The sequence below is a fragment of the Phytophthora infestans genome, genomic scaffold (assembly GCF_000142945.1).
Source record: "Phytophthora infestans T30-4 supercont1.24 genomic scaffold, whole genome shotgun sequence".
Classification (NCBI taxonomy): Eukaryota; Oomycota; class Peronosporomycetes; order Peronosporales; family Peronosporaceae; genus Phytophthora; species Phytophthora infestans.
Genome location: NW_003303735.1, coordinates 1,673,737 through 1,697,158, shown reverse-complemented (window position 1 = coordinate 1,697,158; position 23,422 = coordinate 1,673,737). Strand labels below are relative to the sequence as shown.

Sequence of the window (23,422 nt, the reverse complement as noted above, 5' to 3'; positions counted from 1 at the left end):
CGAAGTTTAGCAGAAGAATGGTAAGCACCGGTCGTTCTTCACCCCAACCAAAGCATTTATCTCACTCTACTCTACTTGGGTACAGGCGTCCGTATTCCTCGGCGATCTCAACGACTATATCCAGCCGTCGCAGGCCTGTGTGAATCCACTGTTCACATCGGACAAGTCGGAGAGCAATGGCAGCTCCAATGGTTTGGCCAAAATTACACTGGAGACAGAGCTCTCGGCCGCGGATTTTGCGGTTCCGCAGCCTGTCAAGCCCAACATCATTCGCACCACAACGCAGGAGAAAGCCACCATTTCGTTGGACGATTGTCTCGCCTGCAGTGGCTGCGTCACGTCTGCAGAGACTGTGCTTATCTCTCAGCAAAGTTTCAAGGAGATGCTAGACGTGCTGGCCACCAAGGAACACAAGCGTGTGGTGGTCACACTCTCGCCACAGTCGCGCGCATCGCTGGCCGCACACTTTGAAATGCCCGTAGTCGCTGTCCACCGTAAACTGGTGACGCTATTCCGTAACCTCGGTGTAACCCTCGTGATCGACTCGACATGCAGTGGAGACTTTGCACTGCTCGAATCTCGTGCAGAATTCCTGCACAGATACCGTAATCACCAGAAGACTATCTGGGCTCGACCGCCGTCTTCTGTAGCTGTCTCGTCCGCTAAGACCGAGTTCTTGGAGCCTAGTACAACTGCCAATCCGCTGCAAGACCCGCTTCGAGCGATGCCGATGCTAGCATCGTCGTGTCCTGGATGGATCTGCTATGCTGAAAAGTCTCAACCGAATGCCATTCCGTTCATTGACACGACGAAATCGCCGCAACAAATTGCCGGCTCGATCATCAAGCGCTTCGTAAGTGGTGAGCATGGCGTCAAACCCAGCGAAGTCTACCATGTCGCAGTGATGCCGTGCTTTGACAAGAAACTAGAGGCGTCGCGTAAGGATTTTCAGGACGCAGAGGACGCAACCAAGGACGTGGACTGCGTGCTTGCCACTACAGAGATCATCGAGCTGATCGAGTCGCTGAATGTTGACTTCGCTTCACTTGAGCTCGCAACTCTGACACCAGAGGAGGTTATGCTGAGTGGTGTGTCTGAAGACGGCTCCAGTGTCTTAGGCAGCAGTCAGAATGCCAGTTCAGGCGGCCATCTTGAGCACATTTTCCGTTATGCTGCCAAGGAGCTTTTCAACGTGGATGTGAACGGACCACTTGAGTACGTTGTGGGTCGCAATCCGGACTTCCGTGAAGTCTCGCTGGTTGTAGAAGGCAAAGAAGTGCTGAAGTTCGCTGTCGCGTACGGGTTCCGCAACATCCAGTCGATCATGACGAAGATCAGGAGAAACCGGTGTCCGTATCACTACGTCGAGATCATGGCATGTCCAAGTGGATGTCTGAATGGTGGCGGCCAGATCCGACCAAAGTCGACGCTGTTGGCGTCGGAACTGCTTGACAATGTCACGAACCGCTTCCAGGAGCTGCAAGTGCGTGACCCTATTGCCAACCCTGCTGTGAAGTACGTGTACGAGAAATATTTGGGCGGAGTTCCATTCTCCGACACAGCACGTGGCGTGCTACATACGCAGTATCATGCTGTTCCGAAGATGGAGCAGTCGAACCCGTTGGGCATCAAATGGTGACCCGATCATGCTTAGATTGAAGGCAAATAAGGGGCTTTCTTGCAATGTTTTATTGTGTTTTTCCTCTCCATAGACGTTTACATGTCCTTCCTGGACGCCTGGGCTGTAATGGCCACCGTCTCCTTAGCTTGGTGACCCACGTGCACGGGACAAAGCACGTTGGACTCGTCGGCCTGATGCTGGCCGTCCTTGACTCCCCACAAACTCTCGTGGATACAGAAATCTCGCAGACTGTGACGAACGGCACGCACCTTGGAGACTAACCATGACGACATGGAGCTCTCGTCCAAGTGTGCCGAAGGATCCTGCGACTGAAAGTTCTCTACTTCGCCCAAAAATGCCTCACGCCAAACGTTCGCTTCCTTCTTGGCTTCAACTTCTTCGTCGTCCATCCACTGCTGGCTGTGCAACACCATACAGCCCATAATGACCGGGAGATACCATAGTGACGCCAAGAAGACCTTCTGTGCTGTTGCGTTATTGGGTTTGGCGTAGAACTTGTGAGCCAGGTAGATAGTGTACGCGTTCACGACTGTGCCTTCTACGGCGAACATGTAGCTGGTGGCGTCTGTGAGCGCAGCCACGATCGGGATCGCACCCATGTAATACGAGTAACGCAGTGCCAACGCTGCACTACGAGAGCCCGTGGGGTCATTGCATGCCACCATCTGGTAGCCCCCACGACCGTAGTCCTTACGCGACCGCCAGCTTAGTGCGAAGAAGTGAGGCATCTGCCAACAGTACAGTAAGTACGCGTGCAGTGCAGCTTCGGGCGCCAAAACTGTGCCCGTGGCTGCAGCCCAGCCCATAACTGGCGGGATGGCACCCACGATGGAGCCCATCCACGTGTTCCACTCGCTCTTCATCTTCATAGGTGTGTATACAAGCGAATAGAGACCAATGTTGAACGCACCCAGCGAGGCCACCAGCGGGCTGCACCCGGCCGCAAGAATGGCCGTACTGGCCGTTGCTGTAGCAGCTCCGAAGGCCAGTGCATGCGGTCGCGTGATGCGTCCCGAGGGTAATGGCCGGCGGTGCGTGCGCTGCATCTTGGCGTCCAGCTCCACCTCCCAGCATTGGTTGAACGTGTTGGCCGACACTGCGGCCAGAGATGTACCCACTGTGGCTGCAGCAAAAGTGCTCCAAGAGATGGGTCCGCCGGCCATGAGGAAACCGGCGCCTGTGGTCATGACAACCAATGCACTAAGACGCGACTTGCCCAGCTGGCTGTAGATCGTAAGGCGTTCCTTGAGCGTCATGCCTTGGGTCAGCGGGGCAACGTCGGCGGCGTCAATGGCCGCGGTGGCCGTTGCCTTAGTGCTCGTGGCCGCGGCTACCTCAGCCGTGGGGCGAGTCGACAGCACGCGGATCACATGTGACGGCACACGGAATGTCGGCCGCCGGCCGTGCGACGTGGCGAGCAGCGCCGCTCGCGCGCGTGGAGCAGCGGCAAGTGTGAGCATGGAGACAATGTCGAGAGAAGGAGGAACAATGACCCACCGCCACCGCCGAGACCTCTTCGATTCTGCCAATGTGCACCCTCTCGGTGCGTGCTGGTGGTTGTAGGGCCACCATCAGCTGTGTATGCCACACCAGATTTCAACAAATCTGATACCGTGGTTGAAGTCAAGGTTCGTTAGCATCAAAAAGCAATTTAACGTTAATACGGCAGTTCATGTGTCATGTTTCACTTACCCACAACAAAGTGGTCAAAGAGCTTTGGTGCCAATTGCATTCGTACAAGGTTATATGATACATGTATTTCGATGTTGAGCTGATCTGAGTATTCACCAGTCGTCATACTGAAGCTCAGATCTTGAAGAGGTGTCTTCAGTGTACGGGCACTAAAACCAAGGTGGGGAATCTGTGCGCACGAAGCAGATCACATTTGCATGTAGTGTGTCTTCTACCGCCGCGGCACACTTGCACTTAACACTCCTCGACGCTGTTTACGCTATTTTTTTTAATTCTAAATGCGGCACCGTTACAAACCATTATTCATTGCAAACGGAGAGTAGATAAGAGCCGAAAATCGTCGTCACCAGGCATTCAAATTAATCTGCTGCGTTGGCCATCGCGCCACAACTATTAAATCATGTCCGAGAATGTGCAAGTGGCGGTGCGTGTTCGCCCGTTCAACGAGCGAGAAAAGTCTATGGAGAGCACACCTTGCATCCGTATGTTGACATCCACGAGACCCTAAAGACTTTCGAAGACTGACAGTTGACTCAGGTATGGTGAGGGAGACTCAACAGACGATCATCACCGACCCGGAGACAAATATCGAGAAGGCGTTCACATTCGACTACAGGTGCTACTTCAAGCCAATCAAATATGTTTTTCTAAGGGGCTGACCGAGACATTATGTTCAACAGCTACAACAGTTTTGTCCCGTCTTCCGATCCCGCCTATGCCTCTCAACAAACTGTATGGGACGATATTGGTATCAAGGTGCGGGAAGACTACCCACTGGATCCTATCCAATTGACTGACCTGCTCTTGAATAGGTACTTGAACACGCCTGGAACGGCTTCAACGTCAGTTTGTTTGCGTATGGCCAGACAGGTTCGCAATAAGTTTAAAAATTATGAAAATAATACTTGAAGTAATACTTAAATATCTGCAGGCGCTGGAAAGTCTTTTTCAATGGTAGGCTACGGCAGCGACAAAGGGATTATTCCTACAGCTTCCGCGGTGATTTTTGAGCGAATCGAAGCAAACACTTTAGAAATCACGTTCAAAGTGGAGGCCAGCATGATGGAAATTTACAACGAGCGTGTCAAAGGTGAGAAATGCGAGCTACGGTAGTACGTTTGATAAATTTTAGCTTACGCTTGCCCATTGGTAGATTTGTTCAATCCATCGTTGGATAATCTGAAGGTTCGAGATCACCCAAGCCAAGGACCGTACGCTGAGGGTCTTACTCGTAGCGCTGTGTCCTCTTACTTAGAAATCGACAGGGTGCGTCAATTCGTCTAAAAAAAGTCCACTTTATTAGCTAAAAGATTTTTTTTTATTATACAGCTGATGAATGCTGGTATTCTTGCGCGGACAACTGCCTCTACCAACATGAACGCCACAAGCTCGAGAGCACATACGATTTTTCAAATAATTGTTACGCAGTCCGAGCTGAATCCATCCACGGGCAAAGTTATGGACAAAGTGAGTCGGATCAATCTCATCGATCTGGCAGGAAGCGAACGAGCTGCTAGCACGGGGGCGACAGGGTCTCGATTAAAAGAAGGCGCTGCTATTAACCAGGTACAACACACATATTGTATTGGTTTTAATACTGCATCAAGCGAGCTAACACGGTGCTGAAGTCGTTATCAGCGTTAGGAAATTGCATTTCCGCTTTAGCAGACTTGGCAAATGGCAAGAAAGGGCTGGTCCCGTACCGAAATTCAAAGCTCGTAAGTCTTTTCTGCTATTTTCATTTGGTTTTAAACTTTCTATAACGTTGGAATCATAGACTCATTTACTGAAGGATTCGCTTGGTGGCAACTCGAAAACGATCATGATCGCTGCGTTAAGTCCGGCTAGTGTTAATTATTCGGTAAGAGTGAGCATGCTCTAGTTTTTATTAAAAATTATGTCTAGCAACTTTTTTTTCGGAAGGAAACGCTGGGTACTCTGCGTTATGCGGATCGAGCGAAGCAGATCAAGAACAAAGCCATCGTAAACGAAGATCCCAACCAGATTCTCATCCGACAGCTGAAGGAAGAGCTCGAAATGCTTCGGAAATCTATGATGGAAAACATGGACGCTCGGCCACCATCAAGAGGTGTGGGTGGTGAAGGTGAACTTAGTGGTGAGTTTCATAGCTCCAGATCGCCACAGATAAATACAGCTCGTGAGCACGAGTTGGCTGCGATTCGAGAACAACTTGAAGAGAACCAGCGCTTACTCCAAGAAAGCGAGGTAAGTTTCTCTGAATTTTCTACTCTCTTGTACTTATTTCCTCATGTTTTGATAGAAATCGTGGAATGAGCGACTTAAAGAGACTGAAGAACTGGCTAGAAAACGCGAAGAGCAGCTCAAGGTCCTTGGACTTGTCAGTAATGCGAACGAGCTGAAGGAAAAGACCGTGACGAATCCTCACTTGCTCAACCTGAATGAAGACCAGCAAATGTCTGAAAAGCTCGTGTACTTTATCAACCTTGGTGTCAATAGAATTGGTCGTATCGATGCCGATGAAGAACAAAATATCGTCGTTGGTGGACTAGGTATCCTAAAAGAACATTGCTTTATCATCCGACGGGAGCAATCACAGACAATTGACGAAGACCTTGAAGAGGAAAAGAGAGAACTGTCCGCTCTGTTCATCACCGCCTGTCATGGAGCGAAGGTGTTTGTGAATGCAGAGCCACTTGAAGAAAACGAGGAACGAGAGTTGCATCACTGTGATCGCTTGGTATTGGGCAACTCGAATGTCTTTCGGGTTGTGATACCCTCTGCACGGTCTGAACACCCGACTACGGATGAGCTAGCGCACGAGTCAAGATTTGATTGGCAATGCGCGATGAAAGAACTTAACAGCAAGCAGCTCAAAGCAGCGATCGAAGCTGAAGTGATCGCTGAAAAGGAGAAGCAAGAAATGGACGTTCGAATGAAAAAAATGAAGGAAATGATGCAAGTAGAGCAGAAACGCGCCGAAGAAAAGCTTGGAAAGCAGCGAGACGAATGGGAGCAACACGTTCGAGCACTGAACGAACAGATGAAAGTGAAGGAGCTGGAAATCAAGACGCAGATGCAAACTGAAGGCGACAACGACAAGAAAAAACTCGCGGAGAAACTAGCGCAGCAAGAGTCGAAACTGGCCGAAGAGCTGGTCAAAGCTGAGATTCTATTCGAGAAAAAGCAGCAAGAACTGGTCGAACGACAAAAAGAACTCGAAATGTCACTACAAAAGCAGATGCGAGAAGCCAAAGTGCTGGGGTCCCAGAAAGAGAGGGAACGAGTGGAGAGATTGAAGTTCGATGATCAGTTACTGCAGTCTATTCCATTGGTGAATGAAGCCAACTCCATAGCCGATGAGCTTCGAAAGCAGACGCTGTTCACCCTACGTCTCATCACTTGTGGTCCCACACTGACCGCTCTCTCAAGAACTTCTGAGATCCTCGAAGACGAAGAACTGACCATCAGTAACGGGATCGGAGCCGAGTTGAAAGTGGAGGTGAATTTCCAGGAATCTGGCACATTTCGAAGCGTCATGTGGGACATTGAACAATTCCATGCCAATGTTTACGTGATGCGTGAAATGTACCAGACTTTCATTGAGCACAACCGATTGCCAGCGTATGTGGATACATGGAAGTGTACGTATGGCGACGATTGCGATCCCTTTTACGACCCCCCAAAGCCTCAATTGATTGGCAAAAGCTTTGTATTTCTCAGGAATCTTAATTTTGGCTGCAAGATCAACGAGACAACTTCGATTTTCAATCATACGGGTGGGACGAATGGTAGTCTGAAGTGCGAGATCACTCCAACTATTCTCTCGCATGAGTGGCAGGCTTGTCAGCACCGACTAGTGGAGACGTGTCCGGAGGATATAGAGGCACTTGTTCTCCCCACGCTTACGAACTTCATTGGATCAAACATGCGGATCAATATTTTTGTCGAATCACTTCGAGGAATTCCTGGTAAATTATGTAAAAACGCATACGTAAGTTTCAAATGGAGTGGGAATACTCAGGAGCACGAAGATGCAGCGGAACACAAGTCGGAGCCAATATCTTCGCCGTCTGTGAATCCTAAACTCGATTTTAACGTCGTGATCGAGCAAATTGTTACGCCCGAGTTGGTAGAATTTCTCCAAAACTCACCTCTGGAATTTTATATCTTTGGGATTGTACCAAGCAGTAACCTAAACAAAGTGGCGTCTCATGCTGTTGACCTTAAAACTACGACGTCGTCCGCTGATCTGTCCTACGGTGATGGCTCGATTCAGTTCTACAATGCTGATGCAAATGGCCGTAATACGCTACTGAACAAGAAGAAGTCAATGCGTCGTCGAAAGGGACAAATGATGGAGGACGAAAACTCAGACACTACTTTGCAACAGTATCGAGAGCAACTAGCTGTCCAAGAGAAAACTCTGGCCGAAAACACTCTCGAACTCGAGAATAAAACACAAGAAGTCATCACATTGCAGCAATATCTCGAGTTTGAGAGAACGCAAAACACAGATCTGCGTTGTGCTCTGGAAAGTCTCGAACGGATGAATAAACTGTTGAAGGTCAAGCTTGAGGAGCAATTTTTCAAAGAGACGACCGCAACTCCAATTCTGACATTACCAGAACGCATTCAGACGATCGATTTACCTGTTAACGTTAGTGAGGAAACTACTGCTCGCATTGTCAAATCTAGTAGGGAACGCCCAAGAACAACAAACAAAAGAAGGTCTCGAGCGGAAGTGGAAAAGGATACTGTTTCAAAGGTCGTAGAAGCTGCACAGGATGACTCTGAAAAGCCATTCGAGAAACCAGAATCCGTGGCTCGGTCGCTGTCATCTAAAGAGTATCGAGCTCAAGCTCTCAACCTGGACATTAGTCCGCGCAGTGTACGTGCTGATGGCTCTTTAGCGACTGCCACAATGAGTAGATTAACGACGTATCCAGCCATGGTCGGCAATCCTGAAGACAGTGAAGGTCTAACCGTACCAAAGAGGATAGAGAAGCCACGAAAAAGTGAGTGTATTGTCATGTAAAATTAGTTTATTTTACAAGTCACCGATCCACTCTGCCGACGGAATGTTGGAGGCTACCTAGTTGATAAATACGAGTACTTTCCTCAATTCGGTGAAGAAGATCGGGAGTATTTCATGCGACTTGAGATCCGATTTGGGATAAATTTCCGCAACGAGTTCCAGCTTGTGAACTTGGTGATTTGTGTCACAGATTTCCGGATGGAACTTTCACGTGTCATGCGGAAGTCATGGAGTGTGCCGCGATAGACGCTACCACGGGACAAGTCTTCGACCTTAACGTCGAAGTTGGAAAAGTGTGCGTGGGTGAGCTCCGACGCCTGTTCCAGAGCGTCACCCCATCGTCGAGACATCTCAAAGTCTTGACGCTCGTACAGATGTAGCTCCATCTCCTCACCGTACGGGTCCTCGACGTGCAGGACGCCGTCCACGCCGCGCCATGAGCTAGCCACAGCGATTTGCACTAATGGCAGCGGTCTCACCTTCTTGGACGGACGTTGGTCGTTACGGTAGAGCAAGAGGAACTCGTTGCGTAGTACGGCGTAAACCTTCGTGTACCGCTCCGCTTCTTGGGCGGTGCTGTCTTCGCGACGGGCCCAGTACATCCAACCCTGAATTCGAATATCCTGCGGTAGTGGCGACGAGATCCTCGAAGATGACGCTGTTGATACTGAGCTCAGAAAGGAGTCGCGAGACTGGCGAATATCGCGTGGAGACGCCGCCGCTTTGGCGCAACAAAAAGTCTCACCGCGTGGGTACAGCTCGTCCGAGATACGAGGCGTACGCGGGTCCATGAAAGTCGCGCGTGCTCGACGCAATCCCAGACTCTCCCTGGACCCGGCCACAAAGAACTGCTGTGAGAACATTGAGTATTTGGTAGGCGGGCACTCCATTACGAACTCCCAACTCCTCGAAAGCGAGGAACCAAGTTGCGCCGCGTTTCGGTTTTCACCAAATGATTCGACTTCTCTGCCCCAACACCACGATCCAGCCATGGAGCACTCCGGACGGCGCTCACCATGTGTAATAAGGGACGGTTCAGTGTACCACGTTGGTCGAGATTTCTATGGCCAGATGTCAAGTTTCGTGTTGCAAGTTGCAACTTGGACCGGAGCTTTTCGGCAAGCAAGTTTTTGCACCAAGAACCCAGCGCGCAACTGAGTTGCAGTGATACAACTTGTCGACAAGACAGCTAGTAAGTAAGGTGGGTGGGTGTATTAATACTCGTAATACTAAGTAGCGCTGATACACTGGAAATCGTCAAGTGAGGCGTCGTGTGGCTTGCCGCTGTGGCGTCCTCCTCAATGTGCTGCTTGCTAGCTTTTCACATGGACAAGATACATCCGCTCAATCAGAAAGTGTTCACGTACAAGCTGGAGCATTGAGGAGGTACCTGTGGAGCATTACAGCTTCAAGTATCAGGGCAAATATACTGGACACATGCTGCCACGGCAAGCATAACATCACATGGCTTGACCATACGTCTCCACAAGGATAAACTGCACACTGTCTGGTATCCAAGCGATCGAAAGCGTTAAATACGCAAAGAGAACCAGTTTCTAGCCTTGGAAAGAATGTGTACATGCTGTATCTAAAAGGGGGTGTACTCATCCATTCGTATTCGTCCTCGTTAGCACTGCCCGTCCGATCCGCGACGAGTTTTTTTCTTCTTCAAACTGTTTGCAATCTATCTTCCACCACTGCCGCCCGAGAGGCTCATGCGACTGATCTGACCCAAGTACTCCGAGTACGAGTACGATCCACCGGAGAAACTGGCCCGGTCTTCTACAAGTTTCCAGAAGAAACGTCCCTCGGCCGGGTCGCCCTCCCGCATGATCACCACGTTCTGATGTGGCAATCTTTCTGCACGGATCGCTGCCAAGATGGCGTCTACGCGGTTGCTTGTGTCGTCGTGCGGCGCCAAAAGTTTTATCTGAGCACAACACCACACAAAAGATCAGTTAATAAATCGACTACCGGACTATCCGTAGCTAAAGAGCTACGCACCTGGCTACAGTCCACGCCCTCCATGGACGGAACGCCAAGAAGACTCTCAAGAAGCTCAGGAGGAGCCGAACGACCCACCCACAGGTACAGACTCAACGTGTCGTCCAGCAGGAACACTCCGTCGCACTGCAGTCGCTCGATCGACAGATTGATCACAGGCGGCAACACGATGGAGGTGGCGCTGTTATCGTCAGCACCCTCGGCTTGATCTTCTGCAGGTAAACCTGCCTCGGGCGGCATGTTGTGTAGAGCGAACATCCGAGGGTAAATAAACACCCGTGATAGCTCGACAGGCATGTTGTTCAGCTGTAAAAAATAATACGCAATGCTACGTCAGCGTCCTGATTTGCGTCGTTGCACACGTGTTAAAAGACAGCCGTACCTCATACTGCAGGAATGTCCGTTCGTCCACGTTTATGTCGGTGCCGCCACGTAAAGTCGAGTTTTTCAATAGCGACATCTGTAAACATCATGGAGGTCAGTCTCATCTCAACCGAAAAATGGGTCCCCACACCAAAAAAAGACGTACGATGTACAGAGGCAGAAGCTGCAGAGACTCAGGAAGGTGCAACTGATATCCAGACGCTTGCTTTGCTCCGTATGCACCAGAGTTGCGGTAGGCGCGTACAATGTCTGCACACTGTGTCTGCAGACGCGAACGCCCACTGTCCAGTCCCGTCTTAAGAGCAATTTCCAGTGCGTTTTTGGCCATGATGTTGCATAGAGCGTCCTGGTCCACCTGGCGGAAGAGCTCCGCGAACACTACAGCAATAATAACAATGACATTAGTGTCGATACGTCATCAAACTCACAACTTAAGCTCATTATAGACGTACGCTTGGTAACAGGGATGCAAATTGTGTGCACGCGGATACGTCGCTCGCCGATCGAGTTCGTGTACAGCAGACCAGCCTGCACGGATATCGTCGAGGACGTCAGCAACGCGTCGCTGTGCGTAATCTCCACCGCGAAGGTCGAATCTGCGTTGCACGTCGGCAGTGCCAGTAGATCAGGTCCACGCAAGAAGAAGTTGCCGTAGAAGTTCGCAAGACGCATGCCCTTGGTGCAGCGCACACGCATCACAGCCTCCCACGCAGTCTCGCGAGCAAGACAGTGCGCCAACTCGTTGCTGAACTTCTCGCCATCTCGCTCCGCATTGAACGCTGGGTAATAGTATACTTGACCTGCCGAGTATTTCGACAGTGAGCCTGAGTACCCACAGATTATCACATTAGTTGACACGTTAACGAATTACTCCATTGAACACTAGCAAGTGGTAACGTACCCAAGGAGGCGATATCAGTGTACATGGAAGAAAACAGAAACATGTCGACGCTGACTTGTTGGCGACAGAAATCAATGGCGTTGGTACGGTAGAAGCTGCAAAAGGCCGAAAAAAACACGTCAGTTATGACCAATAATTGCGCGTCCAAGACCAAGTAACGTACGTGTCGACAGCTTGCAGTAAAGTGTGTTCCTTGTCCGTTCCGTAAAGTCGCGGGTTGTCGCGGTTTCGCAGTGCTCCGTTTCCAGTTGATGGCAGCGAATTCTGGAAAACGAGCATTTTACCACCGATAGACGACTGCAGCAGGCATATCTACTGTCAGTACAACACAAAGAACCAATGAAACAAAAACGAACACGTACCATGAGCTTAAAAGCGACGCGGATCGCAGGTCCAAGCGCAGTTTCAGCGGAGCGAGCGTTCTGGTGAATACTGGGCAGCGTTTCCAACAGCATTTCGACGATCTCACGCGAGTCGCTCAAGTTCACAAGCAGCTCATCCGGGATAGGGATAAAGAGTTCGTCCAGATCCGCTACCACCATCATCTGCGGGGCCTTGAGCGTCGACTGTAGACACAGAATTCAAGCAAAAAACAAGCGATCAGACTTATATATCGAGCACAAACGCACTGTAGGCAGCACGAACCTTCAGGTTGTAGAAGTGGATCGAGCTGTCGTACGTGAGGAACCCCACACGTGTGCGTGGAGCGCCAAGCAGATTATCGAGCTGTTCCCTGATAGTATCCACCGCGATCTGAACGGAACCCGACGCCACAGCAGTGGCCGAGACATCAATGACAAACACGTAGCAGGGCGGCTGAGGAGGACGCATCATGTACTCGGAAGGCGCAATAATCTCCACGCTGCCAGAGTTAAGTTCGGGGCGTTCATCACGGTCCTGACGCAGCTGATTGGCTCCCAAATGGCAAAAATACGAACTTGCGACGTCGTTGGATACACCACAGAGATTGCATCGCCAGCGACGGCCATTATCCACCCACTGCACGAATGGGTTCATGTATGTCCGGCAGTGACGGCAACGCACGACTCCAGTAGGACCAAAATTCACTACATCCAGTTCGTCTCCCTCGTCAGGCGGCGCCAACGGGCGAATAATCAGTCCGTACGTAAGCTTCGACTTGTTGGCGTGGTCGAGCGAGTGCGGTAGTGCATTCACCGTCAGGCGCATGTATCTTGGGTCACACTGGGACGCCATCATCTCCTCAGTCAACGGTGAAGGCTGCTGCGCCTGCTGGTTCTGGAAACCCGGTTGGCCACCATATCCATCTGCAAAATTGTAACAAAAAATGTGAATTTATACGTCAAGATCGGCGGCTACATTCAGACGGCGCACCGTTCATCGTGTCTGGCTGCTGGAAGTTGCCGCTCGGGAGATTGTTGTTGTAGGCCTTGGGCTGTTGCTGCTGATTCATAGCGGCCGGGGCACCAGGAGGTGCCATACTGCCGGCCATAGGTGGGGGTGGAGCTCCTCCCATTGGGGGGCCTCTAGGCGGCCCGGCCGCGGCCGGACCGGGCGGTCCGTTGCTAAGTCCCATGTTGGCGAATTGCTGCGTGAATCCATTTTGAGCATTCGGGGGTCCCTGATTCATAGCTCCAGCTCCCGGAGGTGGCGGGCCACGCATAGCCTGACCCATAGGAGGCGCTGCACCTGCCGGCGGCGGGCCACGCATCATTTGCTGTTGTTGGACGTTGGGCAGACCTGCTCGAGGTGGGCCATAACCCGGGCCGCTCATAGGAGCTGGCTGGCTGCCGAATTGCTGCGGAGGTGGGCCTGTAGGCTGGCTGGCAGGACCCGACGAGAAGCTGCGGTTCTGCGGCACGAAGCCGCGCGGGGCATTGCCCATATGCTGCTGGTGAGGTGGTGCATTGAGGCTTCCCGTGGAGGGCGGGCCGCTACTGGCGCTATGTGCGAAGGCAGGGCCGCCACTGCCCGAAAGCGGAGCATTCACCTGAGCAGGGTTGAAGGGCCGAAAGGCACCAGCACGCGGAGGTTGCGATTGCGGCGGTTGTTGTTGCTGCATATTTTGCTGCGGCGGATGATGCTGCATATTCTGGTGCGGCGGTCCGCCGTACGGCTGGTACGGAGGGTTGTTCATGGCCTGGAGGCGATCGGATGCTCTTCCTGCCTCGAAGCTTTTCGGATATCGAGCAAGCCACGCGGCCTAAAAAGGGGGAGGGTCTGGGAAGACCTTGGGGCGACATTCACAAACAGCAAAGCTGTAAAAGCGCTAAAACGAAAGTGTTAAAGCGTTAGAATTTGTGCTGCAACTCTTTTTAGATCTGATTTCAACACTCATCAAACAAGCTGCTGGAAGTTCCATGGCTCAAGAGAAGACGCCCATGCTGCTCAAGACAGCGACTGTCCATCGTGAGGACTCGCTACGGCGTCGTCGCCACTTGCTACTGGCAATTGTCGGGCTGGTGGTGACGCCTGTGCTTCTTCTCGCGACGGTATTCAACTGGAAGGGAGATGAATCAACTGCTCCCGTCACTACCACCTTTGATCAGCACCATTTACCGACCCTAAACATGGACGTCGTACCGACGAACCTGCTAGCACAATGCGATGAGAAGTTCTTGACGCAGACACTCGACCACTTCGACGTCGGAGCGCCCACCTACCAGCAACGATACTTCGTCTGTGACAAGCAATTCCGACCCGGAGGCGTCATGTTCTTCTACGTCGGCAATGAGGCGGATGTCGAGTTGTACCTAAACCACACGGGTCTCATGTGGGAGAACGCCGACGAGTTCGGTGCTATGCTCGTGTTCGCGGAGCACCGATACTTTGGCAAGTCGGTACCGTTCGGGAAGGACGTGACGAAGCACATGAAATATCTGTCGACGGAGCAGGCACTGGCAGACTTTGCGGTGTTGATCACTTACTTGAAGACTGAATGGAAGCTTGATATCCCTGTCATTGGTTTCGGTGGCTCGTACGGCGGTATGTTGGGATCTTGGCTCCGCATGAAATACCCCCACATCATTGACGGGGTTATTGCGGGGTCGGCTCCAATCCTTTCATTCCTCGGGGACGAAGTTCCTCTAGACAAGGGCTCGTTCGAACGCATTGTGACTTTTGATGCGTCCGAGGAAGCGGGCTCTGCTCCAAACTGTGTACCAAACATCCGCCGCACGTGGCCAGCAATGAAGAAACTAGGAGACACTGAAGACGGTCGAAAGCAGCTGAAAAGGGCGCTTTCACTTTGTGATTCCGTGAAGCTGGAGTCCCGAAAGGATGTGGATGAGGTCATGGACTGGGCCAAGTCGGCATTTGACTACATGGCCATGGGGAACTACCCGTACCCGTCGTCGTACATCATGAATGGCGTTAGTGTTCTACCCGCATACCCAGTCCGCGTGGCATGTTCCTTTGTTGCTGACGAGTTCGCTCCAGATGATGAGGTGGCTCTCCTGTCCGCGTTTGCCAAATCACTGGGTGTGTACTATAATAGCACAAAACACCAAGAGTGCTACGAGCTTAATGCTGCTTCCAATGAGTCTGCTCTGGACTCGGACTTCTGGGACTACATCTTTTGTGCCGAGATTTATCAGCCTCAGAACGTTGACGGTGTGAACGATATGTTCTGGTCTATTCCGTGGAACTTTACTGCTGATAATGAGAATTGCAAACGCGAGTGGGGGGTCGAGATTCGTCCGTTGTGGGCCACGACGCAGTATGGTGGTCGCAAGGCTCTAAAGGCGGCGAGCAACATCGTCTTCAGCAACGGCAATTACGATCCGTGGTCGGGTACGGGAGTGCTACAGAACTACTCGGACTCTGTTGTTGCTTTATCGGTTGAAGGAGGCGCCCACCACCTTGATCTCATGTTTAGCAACGAACTCGACACTGCGTCGGTTCTGGCCGTGCGCGAGGCGGAAAAACAGCACATGCACAAGTGGGCTCGAGAGTTTTACGAGCGTAAAGCTGCCGTCGCCAGTGAATGAGATGGCAACATTTTATACAAGGGAGCAGCTTGGAGGAGAGAAAGACTCAGTGGTTCTAGCGTATGAATATGCAGCATTTGTCAATACTATTAGCTCAATTGCAACCAGCATGAAACTACTGATCAGCTTCTCGACTTTTGACTGTGGTAGAGTCGATAATATCAGTCTGATAAAAGTGTCTTGACGACGTCTATCTGATAATGTCAGATTTCGGTGGCTCGTTGGGATCTTGGCTCCGCATGAAATACCCTCACATCCATCGACGGGATCATTGAAGCCTCCGCCCCAATCTTGTCGTATTTTGGCGACGGAGTTCCTCATGACCTTGGAGGATATGCGCAAGTGGCAACATTCACTGCCGCCGGGTCAGCGGAAAACTGCGTGCCAAAGATCCGTCAAGCGTGGACGGCCATGAAATCTCTGGGTGAAACTGAAGACGGTCGTAGTAAACTGAAACGAGCGTTTTCTCTTGTGACGAAACCCCACTGGGAACTGTAGAAGACATTGATATGCTGATGGGGGTGGACGAGAGACGCCTTCTATTCTATGGCTATGGGCAACTACCCGTATCCATCGTCCTACATAGTGGATGTCAGGAGTTAGCGAACTGTCTACTTTCCCCATGCGTGTGGCCTGCTCTCATCTGCGCGACACTTTCGACGAGACTGAAGAGGGCGAATTGGAGCTGCTACGAGCGTTTTCAAAGACGATCGGAGTATACTACGACAGCACCCACAACAAGGAGTGTCTCCAGCTGAACGCACCGTCAAATGAGGACACGATGGACAGCAATTTCTGGAACCACATCTACTGTGCGGAGCTGTACGGCCCAACAATTACGGACATGTTCTGGAGCGCACCATTGAACTTCACAACGGACAATGCGAGTTGCCACGCAGAGTGGGACATTGATGCTCGCATCATGTGGCCGACAGCTCATTACGGTGGTCGGTTGCAAGCAACAACGTCTTCAGCAACGAAAACTACATGTACGATTCGTGCTCAGCCACAGGCGTGTTGCAGAACTATTCGGACGGTGGTTGCCGTGCATATCATCGAAGGTGGCGCTCACCACCTCGACTTAATATTCAGTACAGTAACCCTCTTGATCTGATGCAGCTCCAAGAAGCTCGGAGTATTAATAACAACACATGCACAAGTGGACGAACGAGTTTTACGCCCGGATAACGCCGTGTTAAAAACCGAAACGCCGTACTGTACATGGTGAGAATCCTTTGCGGATCAGTGACCCGTCACATGCAGCTCTTTTGCTTTTTGCTTGGATTTGGTGGAAAGCCTCGCTTTTCATTGCCACTGGCAATTTGCCAGGCCCACGGGATTTTGCATCAACAAGATGACGCCCAACTCTTGGATTTCGACCCGAAATCGAAATTCGGGGACGTTCGCCCGAAAAACTGTGCCGTCATCCTGCCTAATCTTGGTGCTTTAACAAAAACTTGTCATCGCTTCCGAAGTTGCCTCAACTTGGCGGTAAATACTATAGTACACGCTCTTATCAGTGACACCTCTGTCTGAACCCAAGTCCGGCAGGAGGTAAGTAATGAAAGCAAGTGAAACCTTAGTCTGGGCGAGTTCACTTGACGACAACAAAACGGAGCTGTTACAAGTGCGCAATATACTTTGATAAATAGGGTGCGAGCTGTCGAGCACGCTACATGCGCCACCCTCTTGGTGCTTTCCACTGTAATTCTCGGGGCTGCAATTACCAGGCCCGGAACGTTTTATCTACCGCTTGGATTCCAAGTTGGAAGTGTCCAAGCGGTCCACGAATTTCTCGAGTCGTCGGCGACACGCCGCGCGCAGTCGCTTGGTAGATAGGAGCTGCTTCCAAGGGGATTTCTTCTGCTCCTTGTTGTAGACCACCAGCGTCCCTGTATACACCTGCTCCACTTCCTTTTTCTCCTTTTGTGGAACCTCGGTCTCGGCTGGTTCGGCCGCCACCGAGCGCTCGTAGGATTGAGTAAGCTGAGCTGCGACGTAGAGCGCGTCTATCCAGTCCCCAGTCCGTTCCCGCTCGTAAGCAAAGAGCTCCATGCTCTCACCAGCAGGGCCGCGAGCGATGATGCCGCCAATGTCGGTGGTACGCACTCCAGCGACTGCAATCTGGACGACGGCCACCACGTCGTCCGCGCCCTTAGAGAGCCACAATAACTCATTGCGCAGACGAGCGTACATCTTGAGCCAGCAGTCGTTGCGCTGTTTCCAATACATCCATCCTTGTTCGCAACACTCCTGTTCTTCGACCTCTTCGTCGACGTCGTCGTAGTCTTCCATGGGGCCGTAGAACGAGCTGGAAGCGGTCGACAGCGAGTTAAGCGACTCCGAGGATGCCGATGTTGCGGCGGATGAGGAGAGCATGCTGAAGTTGCCGATCGTAGAGCGCAGACTCCTCGTGGACTTGCCATACGCTGAGCTGAGACTCGCACGCTGTTGCTGCTTCTGCCGGCGCGACGGCATCGCCGTCAACGACAGTCGCCGCATGACTCGCTTTCTAACCTACAATAAATACCCGATCTGGATTTGGGCGGCGCAAATTGCGGAGTGATCTGGGATTGCGGAGGGGGCGAGACATGCGCGAGCGAAGACGGGCGTTGTCGATTTTTGAGTTACATGTACCAGAGGGAAACCGTTGCGCGCTTTCGTCTCTATACAGACGATCACCATGCAACAACAAACCCACGCTCTCCTGGAAAATGGATCCACTGTGGATCCCAGCGTGGAGAGCTGCGGAAATTTGCTGGCAAGCGCCAACTGATGTCTTCATGACGACGGTAGCACAGTATTTTACTTGAAGTAAATTTGTCCTCATGCACTGTAGGCCGTAAACGGCAAATCCTCTCCACAAGTTGTGGACCACAACCTCGTCCGAGCAACTCCAAATTTTCTTGGTGGTCGCCGACCACTGGTCGGTGGCCGGGGGTGCCTGTCGGCATGAAACACACTATTTTACATAATACTTCTGAATGTACCGGAACGCATGAGATTAAATAAGTTAGGTAGGAGGTGGCTACTGGTACACCCCACCATAATTATGGAGGACGTCGTCAAGGAACGAACTTGACCCCGTAAGTCTTTCCTGCCAGCGTTGGGCGCCTCGGCACTTACCCGGCCAGTCGGGTATGCGAAACACCAAGGCTTGATAGGTCGGCCAGCACCGCAGCTGCGGCAGACGGATCAACTACTGTAGACCAGACCACGGTCGTCATATCATTGCTCAACTCGTCGGATCACCGCGCAAATTTCTGCTTCCAGCGCATCGCCACCCACTCGATAGCGGCCTTGTAGCGTGTACGCTTGCTGTTGCGGCGATAGGTGACCAGACTACCGCGGTAGGCGCTGTTACGCGGAAGTCGATGTGCCTCGAGCTCTGTCATACGGAAGAACTGAGTGGTGAGCGCAGCGGCGTCCTCGAGCCGCTGGCGCCACACGACGAAGCTATCCTCGTCCATCAGCCAGATTTCCATGTCCTCGCCGTTCGGGTCCACGAGCCGCAGCTGGCGCTGTCCCGATACCTCGACGCTGGAAACTGCAATCTGTAAGAACATGGTCCGGCTCGAGTGGTTGCCCTTAAACAGCCACAAGAACTCGTTGTCAAGAACTCCGTACACCTTCGTCCAGCAGTGCGCGTTGTTGGCGTCGCGCTGCCAGTACATCCAATCTTCGAGCGTTTCGGCGCCCGACGAGAGCGAAGGCGAGGCTAGTATCGTAGCTCTCTGGGAAGAAACGTTCGAGATGAACGTGCTCGTGTCGCTGCCGATGAATGTGCCGACGCGCTGCGTGCGCTGCTTGACGAGGCTGGCGAAGGAGGAGCTCATGCTGTCTGCGGTGTTGCTGCACCTGCTCCTTGATCGCGCAATGACAGCGGCGTCCAGCTTTTGTAGAATCTGTCCACCGTCAAGCCAAATCGCAAATGCTGCGAGCCATCCAGGACGCATCGCAGCCATACAAGATTCTGCACTCCGAATCTGAACTTTGATGACCCCCTCCAAGCATATGGCTTTTCAAGATAAGTTTACCTGTGCACAATAAATACACTGCGTTCATGAAAAGGCTCAAAATTATGTTTTCTTGCAGCCTTAAATATGCAATGACGCTTTTAACACTTTTATACAAACCTTTATAAAACAATATATAACATCTGATATACGATAGGTCGATGCTGGACAGAGAAAAGGCCATCTCCATGAGTGACGAGTCAGATTCGAAGCAGCGTTCGATGACAATTGGCTGGCCAACGTGACAGCAGCCGCTGGTCTCCGTTGACACGGGGCGTAACTGCGTATCGATTCGGCTTTCAGCCACCACCCAAGCAGCATCTTTAAGTTAACGTAGTGTTGCTTCTACTGAAGCGAGTCGTTACCGCGATAGCGACTTCGCAGTTACCTGGGAACGTGGGGTATGCGTGGCGCGAGGAACTCCCTGAGTATGGTGACGAGAATCTACAGGCACAAAATCGCTTCGCGCAGGAGAATCTAACCATACTCGCTATTCTTACGGAGCAGCCTTGCTCTATTGCCGCCGACGCACGTATTTCCGCGGCGGAGTCTGGCCGTTGCACTTCAGTGTAGCCACCTGCGATCCTGTCGTGCTTTTATAAATGAGCTCTATGCTTGTGCCGGCGGCCTGTGTGCTCGCTTTGCTTCGAAGAATAAAATACAATACAGTATTATAGTTGCGGTGAACGACGTGTGCAGTACCGGTATTCGCAACACGCCAGACTCTGGCCCAGAGCTCGATGGTCTGTCGCTGCATACCGGTACTGTAGTGAAATGCATTGATTTTTGAAGCCACTTGACTGTGAATCAAGTATTAAAATATTTGAGCTTTCTAGCTCCACAGCTTGGGTTTTATTTCGTAAATCAGGATCAGCTCAAAATCAATTTCGATGAGCATAAAATCAAATACGAGTTGACCCCCATGAGCGACCCTTATCCTCAGCCGCAGACGGCCGAGCTGCGCTTGCGGGTGCCGCTGGACTACGGCACATCCTCAGTGGAGCCGAACGGCCGCTGGGACTATGTGATCGTGTTCCCCAATCCGCCAAAGCATGTGATCGAGGCGAGCGATGAGCGCGACACCATCATCAAGCGACTACGCGGCGCCGGACTGCGACTGCGACTGTTTTACTCTGTGGGCAAGGAGCTCGTTTTCTGCAAGATCCGAGCACCCGAGGAGCTCATGCGGCGTGAGGCTGAGGTGCTCAAGATGCACTTGCAGCTGGATCCGACGGAGCTACGTCGCGCCTCGTTCAACGGTATCCCAGAGTACGGCATCGCGCCTTTCCCGATCCGTGACGTGAAGCAAACGTACCGCTACTCGCCGTTCGACTACATCTTCGCGCCTTACTTCCAAGCGCGAGACCTGCAGCACTTTTACGCCAGGAAGGGACCAAATGGCTCGCTCTTCTCCAGTACCGACCGCATCGGACTCATCGAGCACATCATCACCAACCACCAGACAGGTGCTGGCCAAGATATCGATCGTCTGGTCTACGAAGAGATCATTGTGGAGACTTATCCGTTGCACGAGGAAGAGGAGAAGATGGATCTCAAGGAGCACTGGATTGTATGGAACATGTCTCCTATGAACCAGCCGTTCGACCGCATCTGCCAATACTTTGGCGTTAAAGTGGCGCTCTACTTTCTGTATCTGGGGCACTACACTAAGTGGCTGCTGTACCCGACACTCGTGGGTATTGTCACGGGCATTGTGAGCTATTCCATCCCTCACGACAACTATAACACTGTGTTCGCCTACGTCTCGCCTCTCTTTGGTGCCTTTATGACCATCTGGATGACCATTTACCTCGAGAACTGGAAGCGACTCAACTCACGCGAGACGTTACGCTGGGGTACAGCACATTTCTCAGAGACAGTAAACCTCCGTCCACAATTCTACGGTGAACGCATCCCGTCGCCCATGAACGGCAAGTCCACACGATACTTCCCACCGCGTGAAAAGCTCAAGCGAGTGGCTTACAGCTGGGTCGTCATCTCGTTCCTCATCTTGATTGTGTTCGTGCTGGTTTCGTCGATTTTCATGCTGACGTACGACCTCACGAAGGGCAATGACTCGGACAAGCTGGTACTAGACGACTACAAGTACGGATCTATCGTGTCTTCAGTGGCCAATGTTGTCCAGATCACTATCATGACAAAGATCTACAACTACGTGTCCATCATGCTGGTGGATCAGGAGAATCACCGCACCGACATGGAATATGAGAACAGTCTCATCGTCAAGACTGTGATCTTCCAGTTTGTCAACAACTATGCTGGTTTATTCTACGTGGCCTTCTTGAAGGAGGGCTTTGAAGGCTGCGACATTAGCTGCATGCACGAGCTCGAGTACATGCTCGCTATTGTGTTTTGCTCTCGACTTTTCGTGGGGAATATCACCGAAGTGGCTATCCCGAGGTTGTTCGTGTACTTCAGTAAGTACCGTCTACTAGGACATTTGGATGACTACAAGAAATCGGATGCCGAGCGCGAACTCTTCATGGCGCAGTATGACTGGCACGGTACCTTTGATGACTACACCGAGATGGCTCTCCAGTTCGGCTTCACGACAATGTTTGTCGTTGCCTTCCCGTTTGCACCTCTGCTTTCGTATGTAAACAATTACTTTGAGATCCGCCTGGACGCCTACCGTCTCATTTTTGAGTCGCGCCGTCCTCGTCCGCGTAATGTGCGAAGCATGGGATACTGGTATCTGGTACTGCAGGCATTCGCTGCCATCTCGGTGTGTACGAACGGCGCCGTTGTCATTTTCACGGGCGATTTCTTTAATCATTTGGAAGCGTCAACTCGCGCGTGGATGTTCTCGATATTCATCGGTGGCATGTTCCTGTTCAAATACTTTCTCGAGGTCTGCATCGACGACGTTCCTGAAGACGTGGCCGTGCAAAAGTACCGTCAGGAGTTCCTCATTAGCAAGTGTTTGTACCACATGCCCGACGACGACGTCAACTGTCCAATTGGTGATGACTGCGACGACCCCGAGAATATGCTCACCATTGACGACGAAGACTCCACGTGAGTAAGATCGATGTGCCTGTAGCTTACGAAGCCTTTTACCATGCGATAGCTTAAAAGGAAAAAAAATCCTCGAGGGTCTTTTACATAATGGTTATCAATAATCATTTGCGAGCTCGAAGGAGTAAGATTATTAAGACAGAACCCGGCACAGAATATGAGCGTACACATCAAGCCACATCATACATGTACAGTACTACTTTGAGGTAATGTTTAAATGTACACGTGCGTTGGTAGGATCACTGTGTCACAGTATGTACTACATTTGGTGTGATCAGATCACACCAAATGTTGGTGAATTCATACAATTCGATTCTAGCGAATCGCATTGGTCAGCAAAGATGAGTTTCTACCAATGAAAAGAATAGTTTGTGTCAATGGATCTCAATCCATTTTGGAAACTACATGTACGCAGCACCTGCGCACCCCTTTCTCAAGTCTTCTACTCTCATATCGACCTACGATGCCCCAAGCTACGTGTGGAAGACGATTTGTAGCGACATGGCTCGCGAAGAGTCCCAGCTGCCTTTGGAAGACATGAAGATGTTAATCATTGTCAAGAGTCAGCTCTTTCCATGCTCCGTATGCGTGCTGACTAGACTGCATAGGATGAGATACCAGTTACTACGGTGTTCCTTGGAAACATGCAAAGCGCGCGACACCTAAAATGATTGGCACTGGGTAGACAAAGTGCTTACCAGTCAAGAGCTCCACAGAGTGATGATCACGGAGTCTGGTGTTCGCGAGGCTCTAGTCTGC

At 51.4% G+C, this 23,422-nt stretch overlaps 10 protein-coding genes across 10 annotated transcripts; 5 read left to right on the top strand and 5 right to left on the bottom strand.

Moving 5' to 3' along the window:
• Nucleotides 1–17: 17 nt before the first annotated feature.
• PITG_12265 (nuclear prelamin A recognition factor-like protein) lies at nt 18–1,328 on the top strand (the record flags this gene model as incomplete). The annotated part of the gene is made up of 3 exons (XM_002900823.1): nt 18–20; nt 86–1,215; nt 1,319–1,328. The coding sequence occupies 3 exons, from the start codon at nt 18–20 to the stop codon at nt 1,326–1,328; spliced, it is 1,143 nt and encodes a 380-aa protein (XP_002900869.1).
• Nucleotides 1,329–1,716: 388 nt separating this feature from the next.
• On the bottom strand, nt 1,717–3,155 carry PITG_12264 (protoheme IX farnesyltransferase, putative; the record flags this gene model as incomplete). Its single annotated transcript, XM_002900822.1, has 1 exon — nt 1,717–3,155. The coding sequence occupies one exon, from the start codon at nt 3,100–3,102 to the stop codon at nt 1,717–1,719; it is 1,386 nt and encodes a 461-aa protein (XP_002900868.1).
• Nucleotides 3,156–3,734: 579 nt separating this feature from the next.
• Nucleotides 3,735–4,618, top strand: PITG_12263 (kinesin-like protein; the record flags this gene model as incomplete). The annotated part of the gene is made up of 6 exons (XM_002900821.1): nt 3,735–3,816; nt 3,872–3,950; nt 4,015–4,090; nt 4,147–4,204; nt 4,266–4,424; nt 4,488–4,618. The coding sequence occupies 6 exons, from the start codon at nt 3,735–3,737 to the stop codon at nt 4,616–4,618; spliced, it is 585 nt and encodes a 194-aa protein (XP_002900867.1).
• Nucleotides 4,619–4,666: 48 nt separating this feature from the next.
• On the top strand, nt 4,667–8,351 carry PITG_12262 (kinesin-like protein; the record flags this gene model as incomplete). The annotated part of the gene is made up of 9 exons (XM_002900820.1): nt 4,667–4,900; nt 4,963–5,052; nt 5,112–5,195; nt 5,258–5,438; nt 5,490–5,560; nt 5,616–7,873; nt 8,012–8,072; nt 8,163–8,267; nt 8,319–8,351. 9 exons carry the CDS (start codon nt 4,667–4,669, stop codon nt 8,349–8,351), a joined length of 3,117 nt encoding a protein of 1,038 aa, XP_002900866.1.
• An 83-nt stretch (nt 8,352–8,434) lies between these two features.
• Nucleotides 8,435–9,241, bottom strand: PITG_12261 (uncharacterized protein; the record flags this gene model as incomplete). Its single annotated transcript, XM_002900819.1, has 1 exon — nt 8,435–9,241. One exon carries the CDS (start codon nt 9,239–9,241, stop codon nt 8,435–8,437), a length of 807 nt encoding a protein of 268 aa, XP_002900865.1.
• A 794-nt stretch (nt 9,242–10,035) lies between these two features.
• On the bottom strand, nt 10,036–13,793 carry PITG_12260 (protein transporter Sec24; the record flags this gene model as incomplete). Its single annotated transcript, XM_002900818.1, has 10 exons — nt 10,036–10,281; nt 10,356–10,661; nt 10,738–10,815; nt 10,885–11,117; nt 11,192–11,563; nt 11,641–11,735; nt 11,804–11,937; nt 12,003–12,206; nt 12,286–12,926; nt 12,994–13,793. The coding sequence occupies 10 exons, from the start codon at nt 13,754–13,756 to the stop codon at nt 10,036–10,038; spliced, it is 3,072 nt and encodes a 1,023-aa protein (XP_002900864.1).
• A 186-nt stretch (nt 13,794–13,979) lies between these two features.
• On the top strand, nt 13,980–15,608 carry PITG_12259 (lysosomal Pro-X carboxypeptidase, putative; the record flags this gene model as incomplete). Its single annotated transcript, XM_002900817.1, has 1 exon — nt 13,980–15,608. One exon carries the CDS (start codon nt 13,980–13,982, stop codon nt 15,606–15,608), a length of 1,629 nt encoding a protein of 542 aa, XP_002900863.1.
• Nucleotides 15,609–17,354: 1,746 nt separating this feature from the next.
• Nucleotides 17,355–18,150, bottom strand: PITG_12258 (uncharacterized protein; the record flags this gene model as incomplete). Its single annotated transcript, XM_002900816.1, has 1 exon — nt 17,355–18,150. The coding sequence occupies one exon, from the start codon at nt 18,108–18,110 to the stop codon at nt 17,355–17,357; it is 756 nt and encodes a 251-aa protein (XP_002900862.1).
• A 706-nt stretch (nt 18,151–18,856) lies between these two features.
• Nucleotides 18,857–19,444, bottom strand: PITG_12257 (uncharacterized protein; the record flags this gene model as incomplete). Its single annotated transcript, XM_002900815.1, has 1 exon — nt 18,857–19,444. One exon carries the CDS (start codon nt 19,442–19,444, stop codon nt 18,857–18,859), a length of 588 nt encoding a protein of 195 aa, XP_002900861.1.
• A 341-nt stretch (nt 19,445–19,785) lies between these two features.
• Nucleotides 19,786–22,667, top strand: PITG_12256 (anoctamin-like protein; the record flags this gene model as incomplete). Its single annotated transcript, XM_002900814.1, has 3 exons — nt 19,786–19,840; nt 20,302–20,385; nt 20,461–22,667. The coding sequence occupies 3 exons, from the start codon at nt 19,786–19,788 to the stop codon at nt 22,665–22,667; spliced, it is 2,346 nt and encodes a 781-aa protein (XP_002900860.1).
• Between the last annotated feature and the right edge of the window lie 755 nt (nt 22,668–23,422).